Here is a 19,617-nt window from a genome sequence, read left to right as displayed (position 1 = left end):
TTATATGTGTGTTATGTGTACTACAGTGCTTTACACCCTGGTGTGGAGAAATGTTGTCTTATTTGAGGGTATACATGTGTGTTGCTAAGTGACAATAAACCTGACTTGTCTTGACTTGAAAAGTAATCTCACGGTCATATATGGTGATATATATGTACTTTGATAATAAATTTACTTTGGACTTCAGAGATTGAAAGTACATTTGTTATCAAAGCAGACATATCTGCTTACAGGCAGCCACAAAACAGGAAACCCAAAAGAACCCAATTTTAAAGAAAAGACCAACACCCAATGTGCAAAGAGAAGGGGGAGAAACACAAGTCATGCAAACAATAAAGTAAGCAAAAGCTTTCAGAGAGAAATTGAGTCCACAGACCCGAAGCCCAGTGCAACTGGAGTGGGCCCATAGTCTCAGTTCATCACACGGAGGGGCAAATTGTGTGCAGCTCACAGACAGGAAGCACTCTGAACATCATGGAGGCTCAGTCATTCCGTTCATTCCAAACAGACGGATAGATTTCCGGATAGGAAGGGAAATGGGGATAGTGCAGGAGAATGGATAGTAGGGATAGTGAGGTGGAGGATTAGCCCTGACTATGATAAATGGTGGAGCAGGCTCATATAGAAACATGGTCTACTCCTGTTTTTTCTCGTAGAATCACACGGAGCAGAATAATGTGGCTGTCTCAGGTGGAATCCACTCTGCCTCATCCTTTTGGATCAGTGTAGGCTGATCAGAACCAGTCAGAGACAGGACTGAATCTGCAAACAACTGCACTGCTGACAGGAATCTGCTCAACTCTCTATCAAAGCCTGTGTGCTGCGTGAATTACTGAAGGTCAGGGCAGTACTTCGCCACAGGAATAAATAAACTAGAAACGAAGCAAGGGTTTGTGTGTGTGCACGTGTGAGAAAGGAAGAGATTGAATCACTGAGGAGGAGGGACACGGGTGGATTTAAACACATCCCGGGTTTGGCGGTCTCTTTAAGGGTTTTTGTTTAATGTGCAACATGATTCTCTTGTGTTTGCAAACATACAAAATGACTGAGTCTCCAGCAGGTTCAGGGCAGGAGTGAGGGGCGGCCAACCCAGCCAAGTTGTGTCAAACACAAACAGCCGGAATCAGCAAGGATTTCACCAAGGGCTTTATTAGTGCTGGCCTTCAGAGTGCGCAGAGCACCTGAGAGAGAGGAGAGAGGCTCGACACGGCGACGACCACAAGCTGAGCAATGAGCTTCTCAGAATTTTACTTTAATGTGGACAACGGTTACCTGGAGGGTTTGGTCAGAGGATTTAAAGGTGGGATCCTGAAGCAAGCAGACTTCCTCAACTTGGTGCAGTGTCAGACTCTGGAGGGTGAGTTCCTGCTGCTTTCCAGCTCACTGTCACTGGGAGAGTTTGACAGGTTGCCACATTGGCGCCGGAGTGAGTGGTGGCACGTGCGGGCTGACCCCCTTCCCTTTGTTAGTTATTCACGCAAACAACGCATTTCACTGTATGTTTCAATGTACATGTGATAAATAAATGGATCTGAACCTGAAGGTGAGAATCACTTTCTCCAGCAAAGTAACTCCTTCCTCCTGTAATTCTTCATCGGTCAATTAGCTTCTGAATGTTGGCGGATACGGGAGGGAGAGGTGCCTGGGACAGAATGGGGGGAATGTGGCAAGGGAGGACTCTGTGGGCTAGATGGGAAAGCAAGGAGTGGGGAGGGCATGGATTATGCAGAGGGATATAGATAGGCTCAGTAACCGGGCGAAGATGTGGCAGGTGAGGTATGAGGTTATCCACTTTAGAAGGAAGGACAGGAAAAAAACCAGAATATTTTTCAGATGAAGAATGATTGTAGAATTCTACAGTCTAGGTGGATCTAGGAATTCAATATTTTAAAAATATTAAAAATATTATTTTAAAAATTTAAAATAGCATACAGGGATTGGAAGAGAGTGGGAAGTAGTTCTTTATCGATGAAGAGCAAGGAAAGTTTTGCCACAGACGTCCATTGGGGAGACAGTAATGGAAGGACTGTTAACAGTTTTGGTCATCTTTCAGAAAAGGGATATACTTGATTTGGAGACAGTTCAGTACGTGCTTGTTGTTCAGCCCCGGGATGAAAAGATGCAGATTGGACATATACTCGCTGGAGTCTGCAAGAGTAAAAGCTTATTTATATATATATATTAATTAGATACAGCACAGAATAGGCCCGTCTGGCCCTTCGAGATGCTCAGCCCAGCAATCCTTCAATGTGATCCTAGCCTAATCACGAGACAGTTTACAATGACCAATTAACCCACTGACCGGTACATCTTTGGACTGTGGGAGGAAACCAGAGCACCCGGAGGAAAGCCACACAGTCATGGATGAACGTACAAGCTCCTTACAGGCAGCAACGGGAATTGAACCCAGGTCACTGGTACTATAAAGCTACAGTACCAATTATGAAATTTAATATTCTGAGGGAACTTAACATTGTGGGATATCTGAAGTTAAGCCTCACTTTAGAATAATAGATCATTATTTAAAATGAGGAAGTTTTTTGTTCCTCTCAGAGTTATGGATCTTTCGAATTCCTTAACCCAAAGAGCTGCAAAGCCTGACTCTTTAGTTATATTAGAGACAGAAGTGTTTGGTCTTTAGGGTAACCAAGAGTTAATGGTCAGCAAGCAGAAATAGGAGTGGAAAATAACACTCAATCAGCAGTGATGGAATAGAAAGCTGGAAGGGAATTAAAGAGGCACATGGCGTCTTCCCCTTGCTCTTCACGTTCTTATTTTCTAACTGCTTTCTGGTATGATACGTGTTTAACATTACAGAGTCCCCTTGAGACTCAATGGCATTATCCAAACCCATCACCGGTATTGTGAGAGTCACTGGACAAGTGATGTAAATAGTGGCTGTAAGTATGGCACAGACTAGGTGCCATGTGGCTCATGTCCTGATTCCAGCCCCCACCCACCCCGTGTCTTTCCACTATTACACGTCAGGAGTACGTTGAGTGAAGTTCCAACTCAAAGGATGAAACCATCCAAGATGAAGTACTCAAATTTATTGGCACCCAAACCATATCCCATAGCCACTCTTCCAAAGTCCTTGGGACTTTTTCAACTTTCACCAATTTCTCCAGTACAGAGGCTCCTCAAATGACCCGACTTAAGGAAATCCAACTTTACACAAATTCTCCCATATAATTTTAATGTGTTTTTCAATCTAGCAATCATAATGAAATATTTCATGTTATTCTTTATTGACTGAGTACAATATGTGCTAGGGCAATTATTCAATGGCATCAAAATTCAAAGTTCAAATTAAATTTATCATCAAAGTACATATATGTCACCATATACAACCCCGAGATTCATTTTCTTGTGGGCATACTCAATAAATCTATAGAATAATAACCATAACAGAATCAATGAAAGACCACCTCCCAACTATAGTGCTTGACCAGAGCGTAGAAGACAACAAACTGTGCAAATACAAAAAAGAAAGAAATAATAGTAATAAATAAATAAACAATAAATAAAGAGAACATTAGATGAAGAGTCCTTGAAAGTGAGTGTATTGGTTGTAGTGATAGGGCAAGTGAAGTTGAGTGAAGTCATCTCCTTTTATTCAAGAGCCTGATGGTTGATGGTTAGTAACTTCCTGACCCTGGTGGTGTGAGTACTGAGGCTCTTGTACCTTCTACCTGATGGCAGTAGAGAGAAGAGAGCATGTCCTGGGTGGTGGGTGTCCTGATGATGGTTGCTGCTTTCCTGTGACAGCGTTTCATGTAGATTTAAGCAAGTGTACATAGAGCATTTATGTATGGGTTTCTATGGAAACAGGCATTTCTGACTTAGGGAGAAACTGGCTTATGGGTAGGTATCCTGAAGTAACCTGGGACTGCCTGTACATATGTTTTGTATCGGGACTAATTAGTCCTTTAGTTCCTCATTCTTTACATCCCCAACCATCTCTAGCAGGTTTTTAATGTCTTCCATTGAGATATACACAAAATATTTGCGTAATTTAGACCATAAGACCATGAAAGTAGAAGCAGAATTAGGCTATTTGGCATCGTCTGTGCCACCATTTCATCAAGGGTGATCTATTTCCCTCTCAGCCCCAATCTCCTGCCTTCTCCCCATATCCCTTCATACCCTGACTAATCAAGAATCTATCAACCTCTGCCTTAAATATACATCAAGACTTGGTCTCCACAGCTGCCTTTACCAAAGAATTCCACAGATTCACCACTCTCTGGCTGAAGAAATTCTTCCTAATCTCTGTTCTGAAAGGTTGTCCCTCTATTCAGAAACTCTGTCCTCTGGTCTTAGACTCTCCCACCATAGAAAACATCCTCCCCACATCCACTCTGTCGAGGCCTTTCAACATTCAATAGGTTTCAATGAAGTCATCCCTCATTCTTCTGAATTCTCGTGAGTAGAGACCCAGAGCCATCGAACGGTCCTCATACGACAAGCCATTCAATCCCAGAATCATTTTTGTGAACCTCTTTTGAATCCTCACCAATGTCAGCACATCCTTTCTTAAATGAAGGGCCCAAAGCTGCTCACCGTACTCCAAGTGAGGCTTCACCCGTGCCTTATAAAGCCTCAACATTACATCCTTGCTTTTATATGCAAGTCCTCATGAAATGAATGCTAACATTGCATTTGCCTTCCTCACCACCGACTCAGCCTTTGGGGAATCCTGCATGAGGACTCCCGAGTCCCTTTGCACCTCAGATTTTTGAAGCTTCTCACCATTTTGAAAATAGTCTATGCATGACCATACCATTTTTCTGCAATGTCCTTATTCCAAATTAGAAATCTGTCCTTCTCTTGTCTTTTTTGGAAACACATTTACTCTCATCAGTCTTTTTCATTTTAGAGTTCCCAAGGCCTATGTCAAAGAGCAGGGGAGGTGTCCCCAAAGTACTGGCCAATATTTAACCTGCAGTCCATACCCTTAAGAATGTGTATCTGGTCATTATTGTAATCTCATGATAGGGTGAGTTTCCCCCAATACAATCGTGATCACATCATCGTAGGTGAAGGGCGGCCCATTGGTTAGGTTTTTTTTAAATAATCCAACGTCATGTAAAGGGTTTTGAAATGCTAATCTTTAGTTTTACCTGGGCTAATTGAGTCATTAAATAGAGGAACAAAAATAAGTGCTTAATTCCTTGACCCACCCCACCACTGAGCACATTTACATGGAGCTTTATCGCAAAGCAGCATCCATCACCAAGGTCCCCCATCGTGCGGGCCATGTTCTCTCCTCACTGCTGCCATCAGGAAGGAGGTACAGGAGCCTCCGGACTCACACTACCAGGTTAGGGAACAGTTATTACCCCTCTTCCATCAGGCTCTTGAACCAGCGGGGATAACTTCACTCAACTTCACTTATTCCAACACTGAACTGTTTCCACAACCTATGGACTCACTTTCAAGGACTCTTCATCTCACGTTCCCAATATTTATTGCTTATTTATCTATCTATCTATCTATCTATTTATTTATTTATATTTACTGTGAATTCCCAAAGGAAAACGAATCTTATGTCACGTATATGGTGACATATATGTGGTGGTTGTCTACTGTATCGGGCGGTGACAGGAAACCTGTGCGGGAGAGTTTTTAAAGTGGAAAAGCTGTTGCACTGGGGCAGTTCCACTCACTTGCCCTCGGAAGTCCGGGCCCAGTGGTACAAACAAGTGTCACAAACTGGGGTCTTCCTTGGTTGCAATAGATGGGCATGATGTCTTCTGTGCCTTATCAGGCCCTTCGCTCTCCACAAAGTGTTGCAGAACCACCTTCCTGTAGATCTCATCTGCCCTGTCCACGGGAGCAGACTTTGCAAGCTGGGACAGGCATGTCCCTATCTCACCGGGGTGTGAGGCCTTACCTGCTTTAGCCCGCCTGTCGATGTGGTGTACTGGGGTGTCACGTGCAAACGGCTACTTGGAGCCACAGGTGAGAGCTGAGTGTCCAGTGGGGAACAAAGATGAGTAAACTGTCCTGGAATGGAGATAACAAGCCCCTTTATCAGAGGTGCTACCTCTCCCTGGACACCCCACACACACTGACACTGACTTTGATAATAAATTTACTTTGAGCTTTAAATCACAGACATTCCATTGTTGGTCTTGGTTCTAATTAAATTTCATCTGTGTTTTTTGAAAAGATTTTCTGTCTAATTGTCTTTCTGCAGACCTGAAGCTCCATCTCCAGAGCACAGATTATGGTAGCTTTTTGTCTAATGAAACTGGCCCTCTGACGGTATCAATGATTGACGACAAACTGAAACAGAAACTGCTGCTGGAATTCGTCCACCTGAGGAACCACGCACTGCAGCCGCTCTCCACCTTCCTGGATTACATCACGTTAGTAACGAGGACTTTGTACTGTTGTGTTCCTTAGGGAAGAGAACGCTAAAGGGGGCCTGAATAAATTGCAATTCATCACCCAGAAACGCAACGATGGGCGAGCAAGTAATCAAAGATTAAAAAGTTGCTTTATTTGTTCAGTGAAACATACCCATTGCATCAAATTGAATCAGCGAGACAGCCCGTGAGTGACGCCATGCTCGCAACGCCAACATAGCATGCCTACAATCCTGAACCTAACCCATACGTCTTGTGTATTTCATACTTCAGTTAGGTTTGAGTAATCCTGTCTCTGTATTGGTTGATTAAGCTTTCCAGTTCATTTAAGTAACTGATTACGGGCTATAAATTAAGGTTATTGTTAATTAATGTTATATTATTAATATAAATATACATTAGTTGTATACGTCATCACGGCACCATGTGATACGTGTGCTAAAAGTAAACGAAGTTAAACCGGTATTTCATTTGAAATAACTTCATGTTTTGAAGCTACAAAACGTGACAATACGTCATTGGAACGTGGGTGGAAACCAGAAAACCCATGCGGTCACGGGGTGGGGTGGTGGGGACGTACAAACTCCTTACAGACTGCAGCGGGAGTTGATCTCTGATATACAGATAGCACTGTAAAGCGTTGTGATAACCACTACACTATCGCGTTGCCCCAAAGAATAATCAGAGAATAATCGTGCATGATTGACAGTCAGTAACTGGGCTCCATTAGCCTGCGCTGGACTAACTGTATTATGCCCCCATTCATTTATACATACTAGGCTACAGTGCTAACTCTCAATGTTAGCTTCCCAAAACTCATAATTCAGTGCTCAACTTAATGACAGTATTATGAAATGCTGCAGAGTTCAGTGTAACACGTGCCCGATGTAACATGTTCTTGGTGTAACATGTGCCCCAATGTAACACATGTCCAGTGTAACACGTGCCCATTATTTTAAAGGTACAGCTACATGATTGACAACGTCATCCTGTTGATTACGGGCACATTGCGCCAGCGTCCAATCTCTGAACTCCTTCCTAAATGCCACCCCTTGGGCAGCTTCGAGCAGATGGAAGCTGTTCACATTGCCCAGACTCCTGCTGAGCTCTACAATGCCATCCTGGTTGACACGCCACTAGGTAAGAGAAGACTTGGTGTCCATTACAGGGGCTGCTAGAGTAGAAACAGGGCAGGCTCTGGGGGTAAAGGCAGTGTTAATATTTCAGATCAATGACCCTTCATCAGAACTGTGTGGAGAGTTTTGGAATTTAAGTAGGGAGACTAAAATTTAACACAACTTTTGGTTAAGAGCAATTAACTTATTTTTACCTAAGACCATGAGTCATAGGAGGAGAATTAGGCCATTTGGCCCATCGAGACTGTTCTGCCATTCCATCATGGCTGATTTATTATCCCTTTCAACCTCATTCTCCTGCCTTCTCCCTGTATCCTTTCATGCCCTGATTAAAAAGAACCTATCAACCTCCTCTTTAAGTATACCCAATGACATGGCCGTATATGGCAAGTAATTCCACAGATTTACCACCCTCTGATTAAAGAAATTCCCCCTCACTTCTGTTTTAAAGGGACATCCTTCTATTCTCAGGCTGTCCCCTCTGGTCCTAGACTTCCCAGGCTCAACAGGTTTCGTTAGACCGAGGCTCAACACTTCCATTAGATCTTCATTGCCTACAATTCCCTGAGCTTTCAAAAATTCCTCTTCCTCCATTTTAATTATTCTTGATGATCCAGCCTCTACATTTCTCCAAGGGGAAAGAATTCCAGAGATGCCCCAATCTCTGCAGAAAGGAATTCCTTTGTACCCGTGTCTTCATTGACCCACCCATTATTTGGAAATGACCTTTCATTTGAAACTCCCCTGGTAGTGAAAATCTCTCAGCATCTGCCCTATCATTCCCTCTTAGGACCTTAAGTTTCAACAAATTCACCCCTTATTCTTCGAAACTCCAAGAATACAATTTAACTTCTCTTGATAGGACAGTCCTCTCATCCCAGGAATTGGACACCCTTCGACGTTGCCACATTACCTTATTGATCAGGGCACCAAAACTGTGCTCAGTACCCCAGGTGTAGCCTCACCAGCACCCAGTACAGTTGCAACAAAGATTTCCCTATTTCTAACCTCCAGCTGCTTTGCAATCAAAACCTCACTCTGCCATTAGCCTTGCAGTTGGTACTTCAAGCACAAGAACGCCTGGATCCCTTTATACTTCCCTCTCCTGCACTCTCCCACCACACTGTGCAGATTTTTACTAATTTAAAGGCAATAGTGGGAAACAAACTTCAAAATCAGAATCAGGTTTAATATCACTGACATACATTGTGAAATTTGTTGTTATGTGACAGCAGTACATTGCAGTACATAACATATGCTACAATTTACAATGAGATATCTGTATACATATTCAGTATAGAATAGTACCACTACATATATTATATATACATTATATATATTTCTGATATATGTGTAGTGATTAATGATTCATGGACCATTCAGAAATCTATTCTTGTCATATCATTCTCCTTAGCCATTAGAAATAATGGAAAGGGACACTCTGAATTACAAAGCATTACTTCCACTATTAATTCATAAATTCATAGCAAAATATTGTACAAATAACCTGAAAATAGTGAAAACATGCTCCTTTTTCACTAATCTGATCATATCCAAGTTCTTCTCTCCGTTAGTACATTAGTTCTCACTCTTAAAAATATTCTGGACTCTGTGAAAACACTTCTTATTTGTCATTTGCAAGGTGTACCTGCATCCTCACAGCTTTCAATTAAAATATCTTTACACTTCTTCTCTCTGAGACTATTCTCTCCTCGTTCCTTCCAATTGTTACCTATTTTGAGCGACAAGATTCTACCTTATTGGGAGGCTGAGGATCTCACTGGGTATGAGTCCATGTAGAAGTAGCTGAACCTCTCTGTGTGACTGGTTGAAGCAATGGGACGGGTTTTTTGTCCCTGTGTAACTGGTCAGTGCTAGGGAATTGAGACTCTTCCTGTAGTCAATGTTTCTGATACTGATGCACCATCAATAACTCTAGGAGACTGGAAGTGAACGATAGGCTTTTATTTACAGCGAAAAAGGGACCACGACCATGTCGAGAGGAGCAGTGCCCCCAATTGCCTTTATACAGGGGTCTGTGGAAGGAGCCACAGGAGCAGTCAGCGGGGGGGGGGGGGGGGGGGCCTGTCCAGACAGGTATACATAGTTTACCACAGATACTAGATGTTATTATCATGTGACAATTTTTCTAGTGATATTGTTATGATTAACCTCAACGTAAATTTGGTGATTTTCAATTCTCAGCTTCCTTCTTTCAAGACTGCATCTCAGAGAACGACCTCGATGAAGTCAATATTGAAATACTGCGAAACAAACTTTACAAGGTAATGGTTAAGGTTCGAAGTTGAAAGTAAATTTTATTGTCAAAGTACACATATGTCACCATACACAATCCTGAGATTCATTTTCCTGCGGGCATACTCAGCAAACCTATAGAATAGTAACTATAACAGGATCAGTGAAAGATCAACCAGAGTGCAGAAGACAACAAGCTGCACAAATGCAAATATAAATAAATAGCAATCAATAATGAGAACATGACATAAAGAGTCCTTAAAGTGAGATCATTGAGGTGGGAACATCTCAATGGATGGGCAAGTGAGTGTGGTTATCCCCTTTGTTCAAGATCCTGATGGTTGAGGGGTAGTAACTGTTCTTGAACCTGGTGGTGTGAGTCCTGAGGCTCTTGTACCTTCTACCTGATGGCAGCAGCGAGAAAAGAGCAAGGCCTGGGTGGTGGCGTCTCTAACGATGGATGCTGCTTTCCTATGACAACATTTCCTATAGATGTGCTCAGTGGCTGGGAGGGCTTTACCCATGGTGTAGTGGGCCATTTTGTAAGATTTTCCGTTCAAGGGCACTGGTGTTTCCATACCATGCCTTGATGCAGCCAGTCAATATACTTTCCACCACACATCTACAGAAGTTTGTCAAAGTTTTAGATGTCATGCCGAATCTCCGCAGACTACAAAGAAAGAAGAGACTCCTAAAGAACTCTGAAGGTAGATTCCAGCATGTAACTCTGCCAGGTGTATGTTATTCTAATTAAACATCCTTTGACTCCTTTGAATAGGATACAGTCTGTTATTCACTCTAGGTCCCCATTATTCCATATAAAAACCTTCACAGAAATCCAAGTTAAATTAATTTTGTTTTCTCAATTTACTCGGCCATTACTAGACATCATCAATTATTTCCTGCTCATGAGCCTCAACTTTGCTTTTCAGGCATATCTAGAATCGTTTTACAATTTCTGTAAGGAGCAGGGTGGACAGACTGAACAGGTTATGTGTCCCATTCTGGAGGTAGGAACTCTAATTGTTATCAGTAAAGAGTGACTCCAGCGGTCTGGTCTGGTGATCCTCAATCCATTGGAACAGTTGTCAAGGTGTTGAACCAAGTAGAGGCTTGAGTTTGAATGCAGTCACAGGAAGCTCCGAGATGGCCTTTTCTGGGGTGAAATCTGTCAGTGGGTGTGGAAGTGACTTTTAAAGTTCTCCATGTCTGTCGCTTGACTCAAGAGCAAATATTGCCTAACTCTGGGTCTATGATTGGGGCTTGAGACAAAGACCAAAATAATAGATTGGCGGAGCTTAATTAGGAGATAGACAACTAATGTAAAAGTTCACCTGTGATCTTATTCAAAGAAGAGCAGGCTCTTCCTCTTCGTTGGAAAGAAAACCCTGCTTCTGAAATACTTTATTACTTCGCCATGTAACATTTTTAATTATTGTGTTTAATATATCAAGCGATGTAAGGAGGAGTCTACGAGAGGGCAGAGCCTCAGAATATGAGGATGTACCTTTAGAACAGAGACGAGGAGGAATTTCTTTAGCCAGAGGGTGGTGAATCGGTGACGTTCATTGCCACAGATGGCTGTGGAGGCCAAGTCATTGGGTATAATGTAAGGTTCTTGATTAGTTGGGGAGTCAAAGGTTACGGGGAGAAAGTAGGAGAATGGGGTTGAGTTGGATAATTGAAATAAGTTGAAGAATAAATTGCAGTGTTGCTATTTCATATAATCATTTATTACAGAAGGGAATAGTATCACAGGATTGTTGGACACTGATGTTATTCGTGTATTCAAAAAGGAAGAGGGAACTAAAGATCAGATGCTTGATAATTAGCCTTTACTGAAAGATATGACAAAAAAAGAAACATATAAAGAGAAGTAAAGTGCTGTCGGTATAGACGTCAAAAAAAGATGCTCATGCTGAATTCTTTCAAGCAACGATTCAGATTAGGGTGAAGTAGTGGATGGAATCTTCGGGAATTTCCTAAAGATCTTCAATAATTTACCAGCTAATAGACTCATAATGAGGGTAAGAGTATTAGCATGTACAAAGAAGAATAGAAAGGAGGTTATTGATTGAGTTCCTCTCTGCACCTCGTGGTGCATCGGGCAGCAACCTTGCCATTTCTTTAGCATTTTTGTCTATTTTTTTAACGAGGCCGGGTTGCTAGCTCGACACTCAACCCAGCACAGATGGAAAGCGAGTAAAGAGCCAGCCAGATTCGAACCCAGAACCACCCGCTTCAAAGCCCAGTGCAACGCCACTACACCACTGGCCAGCTAGGTTGTCTATTAAACAGAGAGTAAAGAATTCTCTGGTGCTGTCAGAAGTACTGACTCACAATAAATGGTGCAGGACCCACTGGCTGTCAAGCACACAACAAAAAGGACCACGTCCTTTCACCCTGCTTTGACATTTAATGAGATTACCATTGATCTAGTGCCCCAGAACCACTTTCCAATCCAACCCCATGTCTCCTATCGACCTCAACACCTAATCAGTGACTAATTACTCTTCATTTACACTAATGGTTTGAACTTGGGAATCAGAAACTCAACTTGAAAATTTGCAGAGGACACTAAATTACCATCTGTGATTGCAACTGAGAAAAGATGTGACAAATTAAAGGCACGTTAATAAGCTTGAGGGATGGACGATCAATTTACAAATGAACTGCCGTATAGATCTATTGATCAGCAGAAAAAAGAGAAAGCTAAGCGTGTTATATAATTGGTGAGAGACGGTGGTGCCCTGAGACACAGATTAATCTACATGATTCACAAAACGTTTGTGTGCAAGTACAGAAAATATTTGGAAAACTCACAGCCTAGTTCCTTTAATGTAAGTGGAACTCAATACTAAAGTAAGTTATGGTTATATTAGGTATTGGTGAAACCACATCTGGATCCAAGGGGACATTGCTTTGTGGAGTGAACTCGGCCTTTTCTCCTTGGAGTGACGGAGGATGAGAGGTGACCTGGTAGAGGTGTATAAGATGATGAGAGATATTGATCATGTGGATAGTCAGAGGCTTTTTCCTGGGGCTGAAATGGTTGCCACAAGAGGACACGGGTTTAAGATGCTGGGGAGTAGGTACAGAGGAGATGTCAGGGGCAAGTTTTTTACTCAGAGAGTGGTGAGTGCACGGAATGGGCTGCCGGCAATGGTGCTGGAGGCGGATACAATAGGATCTTTTAAGAGACTTCTAGATAGGTACAATAGACAGTAGGTGCAGGAGTAGGCCATTCGGCCCTTCTAGCCAGCACCGCCATTCACTGTGATCATGGTTGATCATACACAATCAGTACCCTGTTCCTGCCCTCTCCCCATATCCCTTGACCCCGCTATCTATAAGAGCTCTATCTAACTCTCTCTTGAAAGCATCCAGAGACTTGGCCTCCACTGCCTTCTGGGGCAGAGCATTCCACATATACATGGAGCTTAGAAAAATAGAGGGCTATGGGGAAGTCTAGTAATTTCTAAGGTAGGGACATGTTCGGCAAAACTTTGTGGGCCGAAGGGCCTGTATTGTGCTGTAGGTTTTCTATGTTTCTATCTAGTAATGGTCTACTGATTATAGGATATTAGTGCTTTGGAAACAGTGTAAAGAAGTTCTACAAGACTCATACCTGGAAGAAGCAGGTTGTTTATGAGGAAAGGGTGAGTAGACCAGGCTTGAATTACCTAGTTTAGAAAAGAAAAAGGTATCTGGATTCAGATATTTAGGGTCCTGAGAATGAAGGTAAGGATGACGTTTACTTTGGTGAGATGATCTAGAACAAGGGATCTTGGTTAAAAAATATGGAGAAGTCAAATTTTGACAGAAATGAGATGAATTTTTTTCTTTCAGTGAATTGTGAGTCTTGTGAAATTCCTCCTCAAAGACCTGTGAAAGCAGGGGAAGATAAATACACTCCGCTGTGGACGGTCTCAAGCCCAGCTGCAAAAGGAGGAGGGATGGGCATGGGGCTAACAACCCCATCTCATAAAAACCCTGTGCTACAGAAACACCAGCAGTACCTCCGAAGACCTCATTCCTGGGAGAGGAAGGATCCTCAATGGGCTACACCTTGAAAGACTGAAAGTCCAGGACAGAGGACTCTGGCAAGCTTCCGTCAGTGGCCTCTGCCCCAGTGGGTTTAAGAAGGGGAAGAAATGAAATACTCGAGAAGCAAAGGGTAGTGTGGGGGTTAAAAAAGAAGAGGTTACCAACAGTGCAGACACATTCACGCTGAATGACTGTGGAATGACAACAGGCTTCGGGAGTCAAGTGGCCCACACCTGCTCCTGATTCATCAGATGAAATCATTCAAATGAATGATGAATAACAACCCACAAAGAGCAAACAAAACCACAGGGATGTCTACAGTGGGAGAACTGGGAACAGAGCGTTTGTCTTGGTTCGGTAACGTAACAGCTTCTGTGCACTTTCAGGTACAGAACTGGCAAAAGTGCAAAGAGGATTTGCCTTTCATACGAGTATCAAAGCATTCACTGGGGTAGACTTAGAAGGCAGTAACCAACGATGTAGGATAAAGGACTTGGCAGGTTCTTGTTTATCCAGAAAGTGGTGAGCTTGTGGGAATCACAGTCGAAAAGGGTGGGCTGAGGTGAATAATGCTGATGCATAATTGGAAATGCGATAAGCGTGTGGGTGAGAATGGATCGATGTTGGTGGTTGAAGTTAGAACGAGGCTTATGTGGGGCAGAAACACTGGGATACAGCAGCGTTTTGGTGGTATTTCTGAGGGCCTCTCTGTGGGTGGCATCACCTTCTGGGGCTCCACCTTACTTCCCGGTAACTTCTCCCTGTAGTTTGAAGCTGACCGCCGTGCGTTTATCATCACCCTGAACTCCTTTGGGACTGAGCTGAGCAGAGAGGACCGATCTGCACTGTACCCTCGCTGTGGCCGACTGCACCCTGATGGCTTAACCCTCTTGTCCAACGCAGAAGATTTTGAGCACGTGCGCGCAGTAGCTGCGTACTATGTGGTACGTTCTCTTCCTGAAACTTCTCATTGACCCCACTAACAATATGCCGTATTTACATTTCAGGCTATGGGTGCTGACAAGTGTCAAGGTGAAGAAGAGGGTAATGCTTAGTCAGGGACTCATAGCTCCTTGATCTCTTTGTGTGGCTGAGAAGTTGAGAGAAATACCCAGAGAGAGTCACTGACACGATCTCAGTGGCCAGGGAGTGAAAGAATGCTCTTCTTAACGGCTGGAAAAGTGTCCTGATGAAGAGACTTGGCCCAAAACGTTGACTCTATTCCACTCCATAGGTGCTGCCTGACCTGCTGAGTTCCTCCAGCATTTTGTCTGTGTTTGATGCACCATCAATAACTCTCTGAGATGTGAGGTGAGATATAGGCTTTTATTGACTGGAAGAAAGAACAAGCAGCAATTGACCACCATGCTACATCCTGGAGACTGAGGGCCGGGCTCAGGCCCCAATCGCCTTTATACCGGGGTCTGTGGGAGGAGCCACGGTCCGTGGGAGGAGCCACAGGAGCAGTCAGCAGGGGGGACGTGTCCAGACAGGTATATGTAGTTCACCACAGTGTTACAAGGAGGAGAGTCTGGCCAAAAAAAAAGAAACTTTAAAACACAATAGATACTGAAGATGTGCACACCTTGAACAAAATACACAAATTGTTGGAGAAACTCGGCATGTCAAGCAGTAATTTATTGTGGGGAGTAAAGAGCCGATATTTCGGGCTGTGGAGTCCCTTCTCTTGGCGTGAAAGTATGACTTTTTACTCCTCTCCATAGGTGCTGCCTGACTTGCGTATGAAATTTTGTGTGTATGAAAGTTTTAAAATTTTACTCCCCTTCAGCTAAGACTACTAAAAGCCCGCTCTCCTCCACCCCACCTCCTCAAACACACTCTGACCAGTACCGTATCCATGCCATGCAATCTGTCTTCAAGTTTCCTCCCAAATTTCAATGGTTGCTCACCTGTGATGATTGACGATCACTGTCGATGGGTGTGGTCCCAAACTCATGGGTCCAGACACCCCCAAACAGTGCCAACTGCTGACTTCTTCCTTCTTCTATGTCAACAGGAGTATAAATATTTGTTTGAAAATGCGGGGAAGGATTCTGATGAGAAGACGCTTGAGGACAAGTTCTTTGAATATGAGGTAAAGGCTACTCATCCTCTCGGTCAAAAATCCTTCGTATCCCCTCAGGCCACTGTCCACTCACCCTTTCCTACCTCTGCTACCCCAGGCCTCTTACTTACCCCATCTCATGTGCTCGGAACGTAGTGCCCTGCCTTACGACATGGAGCAGAATTCAGCTTGTCAAGTCTGGTCTGCAATCCTGTAGCACTTCCTCTGCAACTCCCCCTCACAGTCACCCTAGCACCGACCCCCATTCTCACCCCGTCTCCCTACTTCCCTGTCTCTTCAAAATGCTCTTTGTCCTATGTAGGACTCATCAACCAATGTCCTACAACCTCTCCCTTTCCCTCTTGTTTCACCGTTCCCCTTTATTCCTCTTTTTCCCCCGATTCCTGCACGCACTCTTCTCTTCCCCCCTCCGCCCGCCATGCCCGCCCAACACCGTCAACCATCATCCCAGTTTAATTAAGTTTAAGTTTAATCATTCATCCGTACATAAATTCAGCCAAAAGAAACAGCGATCCCCTGGGGCCAAAGTGCAAAACATATTACCAACAGCACACAGCACAAATGGATATAATTTCAGAAAAACATACAGTTCCAAAGAGAAAAAATAATAATAATACTGTGTTTAGGCCTGGGCACATTTTATTTTTAGTTATGTATTTATTTATTTGGAAATACAAAGAACTGACCCTTCCAGTCCTTTGAGCCGGGCCGCCCACAACCCCCGATTTAACCCTACCCTAATCAAAGGACAATTACAATGACCAATTAACCTACTAGACGGTATATCTATGGACTGTGGGAGGAAACACACGTGGTCACAGGGAGAACGTACAAATTCCTTACAGAGGGCACTGGGATTGAACGCCAAACTCCGACGCCCCGAGATGTGATAGCATCGCGCTAATTGTGGTTTGAACCTGTAACATTTGAGCTGGTCCCAGATTCCTACATTTGTTCATTTTGGGCAGGACTCAGTTTGGGGTGGAGGACTGAGGCTGTGAGCTGATTCAGAACGACGGGGGTATGAGGTAGTTAGAGACTGTCTCTGAGAGTGACGTAATGCTTTCATGCTCACACTCCTCAGGTGAAGCTCAACGTGCTGGCGTTTGACAGCCAGTTTCACTTCGGCGTGTTTCATGCTTACATGAAGCTGAAAGAGCAGGAATGCCGGAACATTGTGTGGATCGCAGAGTGCATCGCTCAGAGGCACCGTGCTCGCATCGACAGCTACATCCCCATATTCTAAACGCACAGCCACGTACGTACACACACACACAGCTAATGTCACCAACTCCTGCAGCACCTACCAAGAGGCTGAACTTTAATAACCAGCCCGCCTGAGAAACCACCCTCCCAATAAACCGCAACTAATTTGCTCTTTTGCTCTTTGTATAATTTGTCGTCAGTCATTAGCCGGCTTTCACGGTCTATCCAGTGAAAATGGTTCCCAATAGATAAACAAGCATCGGCGTGATTGGACATGTGTGATCCTAGTAATAAGCCCTGTCAATTCTGTCCGGTTTATTGTATTCTGCAATACCACGCCAATCAGAATGATTTATTTGACCGGATTATACTCAGCCACTGGTATTCAACTAAAGGTGAGAGTAAATCCTTGTGCATAAGCCATTAAAAAAATCATAACTACTTTTCAGAATCAGAATCAGGATTCATATCACTGGCACATGTCATGAAATTTGTTGTTTTGCGGCAGCAGTACATTGCAACACGTAATAAAATCTGTAAATTACAATAAGAAGTATATATTAAAAAATTAAATAAGTACTGTAAAAAGAGAGGGAAAAAAAGTCGTGAGGTTGTGTTCGTGGGTTCAATGTCCATTCAGGAATCTGATGGTAGAGGGGAAGAAGCTGTTCCTGATCACTGAGTGTGTGTCTTCAGGCTTCAGTACCTCCTCCCTGATGGTAGCAATGAGAAGAGGGCATGGGGGTTCTTAATGACAGATGCCAGCTTTTTGTGGCACTGCCTTTTAAAGGTGTCCTCGATGCTGGGGAGGCTAGTATCCGTGATGGAGCTGGCTGAGTCTCCTTTCTGAGTTCTCTGTAAAGGAACATATGATATGTCTATGTCACAATGGTAGTGTCTCATTGTGTCGGGGTCTGGTCTTTGGGAGAGTCACATTGCTTGATCCCACTATATATTGGGGCTGTTATTGTGCCCCACTGATGCTGTGTAATGTGATTGTCTGTGTCAAGATCAAGTTCAAGATAGAACAATCATTTCTCACGTTCTAACAATGCATGAAAAACAGGCTATTCATTGTCAAGAAAATGGGTTTGTTATACCATGTCAAAGCAGCTGATGGTTTCATCACACACCGGGAGTGAAAGATGATGGATTCATCACATCGTCCCAGTGCAGGATAACAGGCAGTCCCATTGTAGGATAATGGGCAGTCCCAGTGCAGGATAACGGGCAGTCCCAGTGCAGGATAACGGACAGTCCCATTGCAAGATAACGGGCAGTCCCAGTGCAGGATGACGGGCAGTCCCATTGCAGGATAACGGACAGTCCCAGTGCAGGATAACGGGCAGTCCCAGTGCAAGATAACGGGCAGTCCCATTGCAGGATAACGGGCAGTCCCAGTGCAGGATTATAGGCAGTCCCAGTGCAGGATAACGGGCAGTCCCATTGCAGGATAACGGGCAGTCTCATTGCAGGATTATGGGCAGTCCCATTGCAGGATAACGGACAGTCCCATTGCAGGATTATAGGCAGTCCCATTGCAGGATAACGGGCAGTCTCATTGCAGGATTATGGGCAGTCCCATTGCAGGATAACGGGCAGTCTCATTGCAGGATTATGGGCAGTCCCATTGCAGGATAACGGACAGTCCCATTGCAGGATTATAGGCAGTCCCATTGCAGGATTATGGGCAGTCCCATTGCAGGATTACGGGCAGTCCCATTGCAGGATAACAGGCAGTCCCATTGCAGGATAATGGACAGTCCCATTGCAGGATTACGGGCAGTCCAGTGCAGGATAATGGGCAGTCCCATTGCAGGATAACGGACAGTCCCATTGCAGGATTATAGGCAGTCCCATTGCTGGATTACGGGCAGTCCCATTGCTGGATTACGGGCAGTCTCATTGCAGGATAACGGGCAGTCTCATTGCAGGATAACGGGCAGTCCCATTGCAGGATTACGGGCAGTCCCATTGCAGGATAACGGGCAGCCCCATTGCAGGATAACGGGCAGTCCCATTGAAGGATAACGGGCAGTCCCATTGCAGGATAATGGGCACACCATACTCTGCAAATGCGCGAGAATGGAACAGAATAGAACTTTATTGTTATTGTTCAAGACAACGAGATTTTGATGCCACTACAGACTGTGCAAAACATATATTTACAATGCATGCAGGATGGCTTAATTTTTAAAAATTTAATAACACTCCATAACCCTCAAAGGGATTGGCATTTATTTGTCAAGATTATACTCAGCCACTGGTATTCAATTGAAAGTGAGAGTTAATCCTCGTGCACAAACCATTAAAAATCATAACTACTTTCAGAATCAAATCAGAATCAGGTTTAATAACCCTGGCATATGTCATGAAATATGTTATTTTGCAGCAGCAGGATATTGCAATACATAATAAAGAATATAAATTACAATAGGAAATGTGTTTATGTTAAATAAATAGACCAAACAGAAAGAAAAACGTACCGAGGTGGTTCGGTGTCCATTCGGAA

The 19,617-nt window shown here is 43.7% G+C and overlaps 1 protein-coding gene across 3 annotated transcripts; it reads left to right on the top strand.

Moving 5' to 3' along the window:
• The first annotated feature begins 1,167 nt into the window (after positions 1 to 1,167).
• Positions 1,168 to 17,275, top strand: LOC140719581 (V-type proton ATPase subunit d 1-like). 3 transcript variants are annotated; one of them, XM_073034287.1, is made up of 8 exons: positions 1,168 to 1,300; positions 6,203 to 6,374; positions 7,336 to 7,514; positions 9,716 to 9,795; positions 10,699 to 10,776; positions 14,581 to 14,757; positions 15,831 to 15,908; positions 16,984 to 17,275. In XM_073034287.1, exons 1-8 carry the CDS (start codon positions 1,231 to 1,233, stop codon positions 17,143 to 17,145), a joined length of 996 nt encoding a protein of 331 aa, XP_072890388.1. In that variant the 5' UTR covers positions 1,168 to 1,230; the 3' UTR covers positions 17,146 to 17,275. The 3 variants fall into 3 exon arrangements, with proteins under 3 accessions (XP_072890388.1, XP_072890387.1, XP_072890389.1); XM_073034286.1 differs by having other exon boundaries at positions 1,168 to 1,357; XM_073034288.1 differs by lacking the exon at positions 10,699 to 10,776 and having other exon boundaries at positions 1,168 to 1,357.
• Positions 17,276 to 19,617: the final 2,342 nt, after the last annotated feature.

The sequence above is a fragment of the Hemitrygon akajei genome, chromosome 32, assembly GCF_048418815.1.
Source record: "Hemitrygon akajei chromosome 32, sHemAka1.3, whole genome shotgun sequence".
NCBI lineage: Eukaryota > Metazoa > Chordata > Chondrichthyes > Myliobatiformes > Dasyatidae > Hemitrygon > Hemitrygon akajei.
The sequence above is the reverse complement of the archived record's forward strand: the minus strand, read 5'-3'. Positions and strand labels throughout refer to the sequence as shown.

Bases quoted from the DNA above. Each gene is read 5' to 3' on its own strand.
- LOC140719581 (XM_073034286.1), top strand. From the start codon at position 1,231: ATGAGCTTCTCAGAATTTTACTTTAATGTGGACAACGGTTACCTGGAG. The intron at 7,515-9,715 runs GTAAGAGAAGAC...TTCAATTCTCAG, and splicing joins CCTGGTTGACACGCCACTAG to CTTCCTTCTTTCAAGACTGC. The intron at 14,758-15,830 runs GTACGTTCTCTT...CTATGTCAACAG, and splicing joins CAGTAGCTGCGTACTATGTG to GAGTATAAATATTTGTTTGA.